Source organism: Mesoplodon densirostris, chromosome 4, assembly GCF_025265405.1.
Source record: "Mesoplodon densirostris isolate mMesDen1 chromosome 4, mMesDen1 primary haplotype, whole genome shotgun sequence".
Taxonomy (NCBI): Eukaryota; Metazoa; Chordata; class Mammalia; order Artiodactyla; family Ziphiidae; genus Mesoplodon; species Mesoplodon densirostris.
The window spans coordinates 49565603-49578440 of record NC_082664.1 but is presented as its reverse complement, the minus strand read 5'-3'; the positions used below and the strand labels follow the sequence as shown (position 1 = coordinate 49578440).

At 35.4% G+C, this 12838-nt stretch overlaps 1 protein-coding gene across 2 annotated transcripts in view; it reads right to left on the bottom strand.

Moving 5' to 3' along the window:
• Positions 1–12838, bottom strand: part of ERO1A (endoplasmic reticulum oxidoreductase 1 alpha) — a 45208-nt gene that overhangs the window by 21530 nt on the left and 10840 nt on the right. For both annotated transcript variants that reach the window (XM_060096210.1, XM_060096211.1), the window contains exons 4-6: positions 11671–11709; positions 2233–2306; positions 2065–2138 (exon numbers count right to left, since the gene is read on the bottom strand). In XM_060096210.1, the coding sequence (XP_059952193.1) occupies positions 2065–2138; positions 2233–2306; positions 11671–11709 (187 nt within the window). The remainder of the gene's footprint in view (positions 1–2064; positions 2139–2232; positions 2307–11670; positions 11710–12838) is intronic.

The following is a 12838-nucleotide window of genomic DNA, read 5'->3' as shown; positions in this document are numbered from 1 at the left end:
TACTTTGGTTAAAGTATTACCATTCTTTCTCTAACACTGCAGGCCTAAAAAAAATTATGCTGCATGTTATAAGTTGAATTTTATCTCACATAGCAATGTTTAAGCCAAAGAATCCTTGCAGAAAAGATGGCAAAGTTAGGGTTGGGAGAGCATTTTATTCCCCTTTCTTTACTGGCCTAAAGCTAGATATAAGTCTACAGTTCTTTACCCAACACCCTTGGGGCCAAATGTATTTTGGAAATCAGAACTTTTCAGATTTTAGAAAGGTAATACAGTACATGCAACATATGTTCAATATTATTCTAGCAGGGACTGGGACAGCAACCTTTAATCAAACACATAAAAACATGAATAGAAACATGCAGTAAAAACAGGAATATTCACACTGAATGAATCTGTACTAAATTTAAGGAGAAAAATGTTCATTTTTCAAAGTTTTCAGATTTGAGAATTAGGAATAAAGGGTTATAGATATGTATCTGCCAAAATATGGTCATGGTTTTTATTAAGGAAAGCATATGTATCTTTTTTTTCCAAAATGAAGCCACAAATTAAAAATAATTACTTTCCCTTTTTCTTCCCTCTTTTTTTTTTTTTTTTTTTTTTTTTTTGCGGTATGTGGGCCTCTCACTGTTGTGGCCTCTCCCGTTGCGGAGCACAGGCTCCGGACGCACAGGCCCAGCGGCCATGGCTCACGGGCCCAGCCGCTCCGTGGCATGTGGGATCCTCCCAGACCGGGGCACGAACCCGTTTCCCCTGCATCGGCAGGCGGACTCTCAACCACTGCGCCACCAGGGAAGCCCTCTTCCCTCTTTTTTTGGGGGGGAAGGGGTGTTGCAAGATTCATCTTTTGCTTATAATTAAAATGATCTATATCGTTCTTTTCACTGATTTTTTAGAAGATCATTAATCTATTCCAAAAGAACCAAAGAAGGATACAAAAACTCAATTTGGTTTAATTTTGTTTAGCCAATTAAAAGGCTAACAAACTTACAAAAAAGGAGATACTAAAAAAAAGGAAGACTAGGAGAATCTATAAATCTAAATAAATAAATCCATAAATCAAATGTTTCTAATGGGTTCTAGGGCTCCTAGATTTTAATCATACCAGAGCTCTGGCTTAGTTTTAGATGTCACAGACATAACTCATGGTTCATTTTTCTCTTTTCCAAAAATAACACAGACCATCATTAAGGAAAATATTTAACAATCCAAGGCCAATATATCAAAAGCAGGTTTTTGCAATCTCTACCTTTTATCTATTTATGCAAAATACCTATACATATCACAAAAATTATATATATTACTAAGTACACAGAACTGCAAAACTCAGGAGGTAAATTTTTATTTTCCAGAAACTGGGTTTTCTTTTTAAATTGCTTTATTGTGGTAAAATATATATAACATGAAATTTGCCATTTTAACCATGTTTAAGAGCACAATTCAATGGCATTAATTTTATACATTCACAATGTTATGCAACCATCGTTGCTGTTTCCAAACTTTTCTATGACCTCAAACAGAAACTCTGTAATCATTAAGCAATAACTCCCCATTCTCCCCTCCCCCTAACTCCTGGTAACCTCAAATATACTTACTGCCTCTATCAATTTGCCTACTCTCTCTATATATTATAAGTGGAATCATAAAGTATTTGTCCTTTTGTGTCTGGCCTATTTCATTTATCTTAATGTTTTCAATGTTTATCCATATTGCAGCATGTATCAGAACTTCATTTCTTTTTATGGCTGAATAGTATTCCATTGTACGTGTATATCACACTTTGTTCATACATTCATCTGCTGATGGATACTTGGGTTGTTTCCACCTTTTGGCTGTTGTGAATAATGCTGCTGTGAACATGGGTGTACAAGTATCTGCTTCCCTGTCTTCAGTATTTTGGGGTATATGCTGAGGAGTTGAACTGTTAAGTCATATGGTAATTCTGTGTTTAGCTTTTTGAGGAACTGCCAAACTGTTAGAAATAATTTTTTAAATTATTTTAAAAGAATTTCTTTTCCTTAGGCACAATCTTAATATGCATAGTATAAAAAAATGTTATACCATCAGCTTCACAGAAGTTGTCTGAGGAATCATCATGCTTGGTCCACTGAAGAACAGCCTTCTGTGTTTCTTCACTTTAAACAAAGAAAAGAAATAGAGGTATTCTTTTTCTTAAGTTAACATTTCACATGAAAAAGCATAAAATACTACTGCAAAAAACCCCCAAACCTTAGAGATTCATCCACAGCTCCAAGTCGTTCGGCTTGCTCACATTCTTCAATATTACTGGCTTCTTCAGAATACTAAAACAAAAGGGAAATAAATAGAATTCAACTGATTGCATTTTAAAAACTTTTAAAAAAGAATTTCAAAGGAATTTGGGGTTCTTTTATACCTAGCACCATCCCCCTGGCTTCAAAACTTAAAAAAGAAAAAATTAGCCCCACATTCCTCCTGAAACTAAAAAATAAAGTCTTTGCCCTTTGTCTTGTTGGCGAACACGATTTACTATTATGTAGACAAAATAAAGAATAGTTTATAGAGTCTGATAACTCATTATCAAAATGTCCATTAAGAAAATCTTTGAGGTTAAAGAAATCACTTGGCAAGGAGTCATGGAGCAATGTCCCACTTTCCTAATGACCTAACTGTCAGCATCAGTTTTCTCTTCCATAAAATAAGTGGTTGGGCTAGATCTTGTGTGTCTACGATCCATTTCAGCTCCAAATGCCATGATTCTAAAAATGCCCTGGAATCTACCAAATCTTATAAAAAGTATTCCAATATCTTTAGGTGCTTAAAATATACTCTTTAACAACCATATTTCTTCTCAATGTCTAAGTCACTATATATATTCTGCTAGCTGTGTATATGGCACAGGGGAAGTGAGTGTGGATCATGAGATTTCACAACACACCAGTCATCACCACCATACAGCTAAAAGACAACATTGGAAGCAGGAGGCCACAAATTCAATCACTCAACAAATATTAACTGAGTGCCTATTATGTCCTTATTGTTCGGATGACCACACAAATGACTGTCCAGACTAGGACTCTTTTGAGGATAAAAGGGAACACTAAAATAACTGAAATAATACAATTTTTTGAAATGCTTATGTACTGAATTACAACATTGTTTCATTACATTGGTCGACCTAAAGACAGTTCAATTCAAAAACTACTTTCAAAAATGAAATTATTTTATACATAATTAAGTATTAATACGTAAAGGGATATGATGTATTCAGCCTACTCTCAAATGTTTCAGAAAACAATAAGAATACGTATATACAAAAAGCATGCTAAAACAAATGAGGCAAAGTATTAAAAATTAGTGAATGTTTATAAAAAGTGTACAAAATGCCTTTATATTAATATTGATACTTTTCTATAAGTTAGGCATTATTTCAAAATAAGAAGTTAAAAATACTTATCAAAAAGTAAACAAAATTGTTCAAAAGATAACATATACCTATGTATTTTTATATACCTATGTATATTTAAAACAAAAATTTTTTAACTTTATTATTATAATTACCTGAATATTAAAACATAAATTAAACAAAATAACTTTTCTTAGTTCCTACTTAATAATTTAATCAGCTTTGTAAGTCACATCTGTCTCAAAACTATGTCATTGGCATTTTCCTGAAGAAAAATAATTTTTCCAATATGCTTATTATTTTCAATGTTTCATAAAATTGCCCACAATCGTCTTCAAAGTTAATTTTAAGGTTAATTTGAAATCATCCATACCTTCAACTGACTCTTCCCTGCAGATATAATTTTTAATTGAGAAAATATTATCTCTACAGGTAAATATATGAAAATGTTTTAGCCCACATATTTTCGCAGTTCTATTCTTTGCCTCTAAAGTAAATTTCTTCAGTAAATATTCTAAGACAAGACTCATCAAATAAGTTGTCTTTATTTTTTAAATTATTTTAAATATTTTGCCAAATAGAGACGCTATGAAATTGTAAGCCTTCTTAATTTCATTCCATTTCAGGTCAGAATATAAATTTATCCAGCTAAAAGCAAGAGTTCATCAACAGGAGACTCTTCCCACAAGGGGAGATTCTCCAAAATACAATTATAAAATTTCAGAATTTAATCTAGTATACCATTTGAGCTTTCCTCACTTAATGTGTACAATTCCTCCCTCGTTTTCATAGGAATAAATATTTAAGGTCTTTGTTTACAATCTTTCTTATAATAAGTGCAACTTGCTAAACATTCAAAAGCTGAAATTTGTTTTGTTCTTTTCTTTAAGCATTCCACTAATTCATACTTTGAATAATGATTTTCTACTGATTTTGAAAATGATTTTCTACTGATTTTGAAAATGAAAATTTCTACTGATTTGAAAATGCATTTAGAGGGTTCATTTATTAAAAATCAATCAACACCAATGAAGGACTCTTGGGTTGTTTTACAAAATAGTTCTTCAAAGGCTCAAACATTTATAAAATTGGATTGATGATGGACAGCAAAGTCCTACTGCCATGCTAAAGTAATATTTTCTTCAGCATCATCTTCATTTCAAAACTTTATAGTCATTACTTAGTGTATATATAAAAACAAAAACCTATATATTTTGGCAATTACCACTTCTATCTTAAGTGGTAAGATATCACAGCATGTTTGGATGCAGTTATGAATTATGTATGTACCTCAACCAATTAAAAATTCATTTCTGCTCCACAGATTTCTTGATTTAGTAAGGATATTGTTTTTACCAGGACATTGTTTTTATCAAAATCTGTAGGTGTATTATCACCACAAAACAAACCCTTTGTCTTCAATTTTGGACTTTAAATGCATTTATACTAACATTCAGTGACAAGTGTTTTCCTTCAACAGAATGCACTTCCAAAAGTTTTACTTCGAGTCCATCAGCTGAATGAAAAAATCAAACAATTCTTGGAATTAAATGATTTTCTATTGGAAATAGCTGATAATGGCATCATCTAATTACTGCAAAGTTCTGCACTGGAGCCAACACATTAATAGCTATGACTTCACTCTGTGTATGAATAAGAAAATGCGGAATTAAAAATGAGCAAAATTAGTTTGGATCTAAGGTGGAAAAAGTGCAGAACAGTGGTTGCCTCTAGGGAAGGAGTATGGATTGACTGGGACAGAGTATGAAGCAACTTTCTAGGGTAACAGTAATGTTCTATATTGAAACAGTTACACAGGTGTATGCATTTAAAAAATGCACACTTAAGATTTGTGCACTTCATTGTATATTAATTTTATGAAACATACGCGTAAGCAAATATTGGACTCTACTTAATGATATACTTCCAGTTATGTATATATCTAGTTAATGACATATAGTGAGGGCAATGTGTACTGATGCTCACAATTTATTTGAAATGAATCAAAAAAATAAAATGGTTTAATGGATGGCTAGAAGGATCGACAGATGGACAGATATGTGGTAAAGTGAGTTTATGAAAACGTTAATGGAAGAATCTAGGTGATTAGTATAAGAGTATTCTCAGGAAAATTCCTTCAACTTTGCTGTATGCATGAAAATTTTCATAATAAAATATCAGAAAAATTTAATTTAGAACAGTTATTTAGTCTGAATGAAAAATCACATATCCCAGAATGATATGTAAATGCACTGTCTCCAGCTACACGTGTCAAATTGTTCTTTTTTTTGCTGTACGCGGGCCTCTCACCATTGTGGCCTCTCCCGTTGCGGAGCACAGGCTCTGGACGCGCAGGCTTAGCGGCCATGGCTCACGGGCCCAGCCGCTCTGCGGCATGTGGGATCTTCCCGGACCGGGGCACGAACCCGTGTCCCCTGCATCAGCAGGCGGACTCTTAACCACTGCGCCACCAGGGAAGCCCTCAAGTTGTTGTCTTAAACACAGTTTTCTTAAAACAAACACTAACTTACAAAACAGATGCTAAGGCTGTATCAGCAGATCTGTGTGTTTGGATTTTCGTATGATCAGTGATACTTCCATGGCCCTTATGGAGAGTAAACGATGATCTTTGTGCAAGTTATATGTCATCATCAACTGTTCTAAGAAATGGAAATTCAGTACTTCATCTTTCATTAAACAAGTACTTCCTTTTTCCTCTTTCAGCTATTTCAGGCAAAAGGATTCATTGTAAAATTTTAAAAGTACTAAATAGTAATAAGTGGTTGATTTGCACTATACAGTAAAGGATACAGCCACTATAAAGGACTACTCTCTGTATGCAGGATTGCTCATCCTCTGTTTCCCATACATATTTCTCATAAGCCTAACCTCTAATTTCCCAGGTTTTTCACTGACCAGTAAAATGGCAGCTTGGCAGCTTAAGATATATCACAGGTGTGATACATACCACAGTACAAATGGCTGCTAACTCCAAAAGACCAGCAGCATAGTAGTGGTCAATGCTTCTCCCCCCGCTTGCCAAGACTGTAAGGACACAGGGAGGGGGAAGGGTAAGCTGGGGCAAAGTGAGAGAGTGTCATGGACAGATATACACTACCAAATGTAAAACAGATAGCTGGTGGGAAGCAGCTGCATAGCACAGGGAGATCAGCTCGGTGCTTTGTGACCACCTAGGGGGGTGGGATAGGGAGGGTGGGAGGGAGACGCAAGAGGGAGGGGATATGGGGATATATGTATATGTATAGCTGATTCACTTTGTTATAAAGCAGAAACTAACACACCATTGTAAAGCAGTTATTCTCCAATAAAGATGTTAAAAAAAAAAAAAAAAAAGACTGTAAGGAGTTAGCTGTCCCCAGCCATTTGTGACTGACTGAAATTATTTTATCAGTAGTCACCTAGGATGTTGTCTTTGAAAGAAAGGTTTAGTGTCCTTACATCTAGAAAAGGTCAGGAGAAGGACAAGTTATTATTGGTCATCTTTGTGTTGAAGTAAGAAGTCTTTAGTGTACATACATCTGAAATATTATATAAGAGAGAAGACAACAGAGGAAGCTAGAAATACAAAGCATTTGGTCAATCAAATCTATCCTAACTTATTTTGATGCAATTGTTAATATTTTATTTAAAAAATTTAAAACTTGAGACAAATAATAAATCAGACAGGATGCCAGAACAACAAGCATAAACTGGTTCTGTCCCAGGCAAACCTTGGCATATGGTCACTTTATTTGCTCTTGTTACTAAATAAGGGCTTTGGATTTTACTCCAAGGGAGATGGGACGCTTTAAACAGAGAGATACAATCTGATTTCTTTGATTAAAAAAAAAAAATCACTCTGGGGCTTCCCTGGTGGCGCAGTGGTTAAGAATCGGCCTGCCAATGCAGGGGACAAGGGTTGGAGCCCTGGTCTGGGAAGATCCCACATGCTGCGGAGCAACTAAGCCCGTGCGCCACAACTACTGAGCCTGCACTCTAGAGCCCATGAGCCACAACTACTGAAGCCCACGCACCCTAGAGCCCGTGCTGCTCAACAAGAGAAGCCACCGCAATGAGAAGCCCGTGCACCACAATCAAGAGTAGCCCCCACTCGCTGCAATTCGAGAGAGCCCAAGGGCGGCAACGAAGAACGAACACAGCCATAAATAAATAAATAAATAAATAAATTTATTGAAAAAAAATCACTCTGGCTGCTGTCTTCAGAACAGACTAATATAGAGAGCATGGTTAGAAGTAGGCAGACCATTTAAGAGGCTACTGCCATAATCCAGACAAAAAGTGATAATGACTTGAAATACAGCAGTAGCAAACAATAAAGATTGTAAGATTCTGGGTGTATTTTAAAACACTGTAATCAAAAATTGAATTTGTTCACCAAAAAGGCCTTGAAACAATGACAACCCAGTAAGAATTAGCACCTCAATGGCTTAGGTTATGATCACTAAACACCATTTCTCACTAAAAGAGCTAAGCGTTCCTTAGAAAAGTGGTTAATTTCAAGACTGAAGCACGAAAGGTACAAACTAAGCCTAGGACATCTTTTCATAATGGAAGGCAAAAAATCTACTAAGACTACTAGGATCATCTCAAAAGGCAACAATTCCTAACTTGAAGGAGCTTCTTATGGCCAAAGATGGAACTCAAGCATTGAAACAAATAATGACTAAATGACTAGAGAAGATTTCAATACATTAAATATGTCAAAACTTAAGTTCATATTAATACTTAAAAATAAAAACCTTATTGGGCAACTTTGGAGTGTGCTGGGGCATCAACTCATAATTATTCTGAAAACTGGTAAACAAAGGAAAAGAATGAAGCATTTATTCTATGTGTTCTATATAAACTGTATTTCAAGGCATCCAAAGAGTTGACAAGAAAAGGTCTTTATACAATAATAATGGATAGTTAGTGTAGGAAAAATGATAAAATTAGAATATCAATATTTTCAAACCCCTAATGAAATAACATAACTAAGTAATAATCATCAAGGCTGCTAAAAACCTTCAGGTAAAAAGCTAGTAGGGAACATTATAATGGACGTATAATGACCCAAAAGATCAATCTTAACATCATGAAAAAAAAGAGGAAACCAGACATTATGTGATGCAACTGTAAGTACACAGGAACTCTAATGAATATATATCAAAAAATTAATCTGAATCTGATAAGCCTTAATATCTAACTATAGGGCACCACATGCAAAAGAATGAAACTAACCCCTTTTTTACCCCATGTGCAAAAATCAACTCAAAATGGATTAAAGGCTTACCTTAAGACCTGAATCCATAAGAAAACATAGAGGGTAAGCCCCTTGGTACCGGACTTAGCAAAGGTATTTTGGATTTGACACCAAAAGCAAAGGCAACAAAAGCAAAAATAAACAAATTGGGACTATGTCAAACGAAAAAACCTTCCGCTCGGCAAAGGAAACCAATAACAAAATGAAAGGGCAGCCTACAGAATGGGAGAAAAATATGCAGATCAGTTATCTGGTAAGAGGTTAATATCCAAAATATATTAAAGAGCTCACACAACTTAATGGCAAAAAATCAAACAATTAAATTAAAAACTGGGCAGAGGAACTGAAAAGACATTTTTACAAAGAACACATACAAATGAGGTACCTGAAAAGGTGCTCAGCATCACTAATCATTAGGGAAATGCAAATCAAAACCATGAGACATCACCTCACACCTGTTAGAATGGCCATCACCAAAAAGACGAGATAACCAGCATTGGCAGGGATGAAGAGAAAAGGGAACTATTGTGCATTGTTGGTGGGAATGTAAATTGGTGCAACCACTATGAAAAACAGTATAGAGATTTCTCAAAAAATTAAAAATGGAACTACCAGATGCCCGAGCAATCCCATTTCTGGGTATATATCCCAAGGGAATGAAAACAGGATATCAAAGAGATATCTGCACTCCCATGTTCATTGCAGCATTATTCACAATAGTCAAGATATGTAAACAATCTGTCTGTCAATGGTTGAATGTAAAAAGAAGATGTGAGATATATATATGATGAAATATTATTCGGCCATGAGAAGGAAGGAAATCCTGCCATTTGCTACAACATGGATGGGCCTTGAGGGCACTGTGCTAAGTGAAATAAGCCACACAGAGAAAGACAAGTACTGCATAGTATCACTCATATGTAGAAACAAAAAAAAAGGTCAAACTCATAGAAACAGAGAGTAGAAAAGTGGCTGCCAGGGGCAAGGAGGTGGGGAAAGCAGGGAGAGGTTGGTAAAAGGGTACAGACTTTCAGCTATAAGATGAATAAGGTCTGAGGATCTAATGTGTAACATGGTGACCACAGTTGATGTATCATTGTTGTTGTATTGTATCATTTATATTTGCTGAGAGTAGAACTTAAATGATCTCACCAAAAAAAAAAAAAGATAAATATGTGAGATGATGGATGAGTTAATTAACTAAATGAGAGGAATCCTTTCAAAATGTATGCATGTATCAAATCATCACAATGTACACTATAAACATCTTACAATTTTATTAGTCAACTGTACCTCGATAAAGCAGAAAATAAGAAATTTTAAAGGGGAATCTGACTCTGATAAGCTATAGTACTTAACTACCAGTTTATGGAAAATGAAGAGAGTGATATGTTAAATGACATGACAGGGATACAATCACTAAATACATAATGTGGGAAATTCTATAGGATATTGATTCATTTCCTTCAACACATAAGTGGCAAAGAAAGATAAAAGGGCGGTGGGGTGGGGAATGAATCTAGATTAAAAGAGACTTAAGAGCAGGAAATGTTCAAGTAGAACCAGAAAATAAAGAAGTGCTAACAAAAGGGAAAAAAACAGTGATGGGGGTATGTCAAAGGGACACAGAAGCCAACTGAAACAGCTCCCAAGTGTGAAAACTGAAACGATATGAACAACAAAATAAAGGAGTACTAGGTTATAATCCACGATAGAAAATAAATACCCACAAGACAAAGAAATGACTGAACAAATAAGGAAATGGAGGGAAAAGATAACAAATCTCTCACATTGAAGAATTCCAAACAATTTATATCCTCAAGGAGATGAAGCACTCCTAAAATGTGGGCGGGGCCTAGTAACTTCCTTCCAAAGAATACAGTATGGAAAGGGCAAAAAAAGAATAAATCTGCAGTGGAGAAAGCTGACAAAAAATACCTCAGCCAGGTGATCAAGGTTAACATTAACAGTGATAAGTCATGTTGATAGTATGTACCCTTGATATAGGATGTGATGAAATGGCACTTTTTTTTTTTAACCTCTGTGGTCTTCTTTCCAAAAATACATAACCCCAGTCTAATCATGGGAAAAATATCCGACAAATCCCAATTGAGGGACACTCCACAAAATACCTGACCAGTACTCCTCTGAAACACCTTATCGAAAACAAGGAAAGTCTGAGAAATCGTCACAGCCAAGAGGAGCCTAAGGAGACATGACAACTAAGTATAATGTGGTTTCCAGGATGGGATCCTGGAACAGAAAAAGGACATTAGGTGGAAAACTAAGGAAATCTGAATGAACTATGGACTTTAATTAGTGATAACATATAAAAATTGTTTCATTAATTGTAACAAATGCACCATACTAATGTAAGATGTTAATTATAGAGGAAACTGGGTATGGAGTATACGGAAAAACTGTACTATCTCTACAATTTTTCTGTAAACCTAAAACTATTATAAATTTTTAAATTTATTTAAAAAGAGAGAGAGAGAGAGAGACATAGAGACATCAACCAAGTGCAATGGGTGGAATATGTTTGAATCCTGTTTCAAATCAACTATTAAGGCACATACGAAAGAGAAATTGAGAACCCATAGAGAAATTGGAACCTGACTTTGGTTATGTGGGGCTTTTTTAGTGTTTTTTGTCTTAGAGATGTATATGAAGTATTTGTAAACAAAATGAGTTATCCCAGACTGGCTTTGAAATAACTGGGAGAATGGAATGGGAGGTACAGATGAAACAAGATTGACCACGTATTGGTAATTGCTAAAGCTGTGTGATGGGTACACATGTTTTATTTTGTTTCTTCCCCTCTACTTTTACCTTTCAAGCTTTCTTTAATAAAGGGTTAAAGAAAAGAAACAAATGAATTACAGCCACTGAGTACAAATAACTTTCAAGGGGTTTCACTGCAAAGGGGAGCAGAGAAGTGGGGTAGTAGCTGGCAGGGGAAGTGAATTTTTTTAGTTTTTGCTCAATACTAGACACATTAATCAGTATATGTACATACCTTGTAGCTTGCAGATTTAATTCCATCAGGAACTTCATCCTGAAAAAAATTTTTAAATGCTTTTAGATGACATTTATTCTATCTTCTGAAAAAATATTTTAAAGCTCTATGATTTATAAGAAAAATTCACAGAACAAATTACTGAAGTTAACAGGTTATTTTTTAACTGAGAATAGTTAGGCAGTCTTTATGTTATTTCTTCAAAGTAAACAAAAAATCCAACAAGTTATGCTATGGATTACACACATATTATATTATAGCACGGAAATGTAAAAATAGCACCTTAGCCATTATTCCTTTTTTTTTTTTTTTTTTTTTGTGGTACGCGGGCCTTTCACTGTTGTGGCCTCTCCCGTTGCGGAGCACAGGCTCTGGACGCGCAGGCTCAGCGGCCATGGCTCACAGGCCTAGCCGCTCCGCGGCATGTGGGATCTTCCCGGATCGGGGCACGAACCCGTGTCCCCTGCATCGGCAGGCGGACTCTCAACCACTGCGCCACCAGGGAAGCCCACCATTATTCCTTTTAATGCTCAAATTGTCCCATATTTGGCCACTAGCAGACCCACTAAGTGCTGACCTGTATCTTTTTTATCTGACCTGTCTTTATCTGCACCTGTGTCTTATTTATATTACCCCAGTAATCTTTAACAGCACTTTTTGTTTTCTGTTATGACAAGATACTCCAGGTTCATCTTATATATTTCTTGTTCCAGTCTTGGAATCAACTATTTTTTAAGGCGCTTTCCGCTTTCAGAGGAAAATGGTACTAGTTTTTAGTTGTGTGTTGGCCACTTAACACAGGACCTATCTGCCTATCCTCAAGTGATGCTGTTAGTAGAGATAATGATGTATGTGGGAGAGCTCTGTAAATTGCAGGGTCCTATTCTAATGCTAAGTATATTCAGTACATTCCTGAAATAGATTACACCTGCCCAAAGGGAAGGACCCACACAGAGACAATCACTTTATTGTGTACTCTTCTACACTCTGAACTAGGTCAATGTATAGTCTTTTCCTATGACCAGATATTTAGACGGTTTCTAATTTTTTCATACAATAAACTATGCCAAATTTACAGACTGATTTCAGCAGAACTGACATCTTTACAATATTCAGTATTGCTTTATGGCCATCTTTGGACATCTATCTAATTATTTTAGTAAGTGAA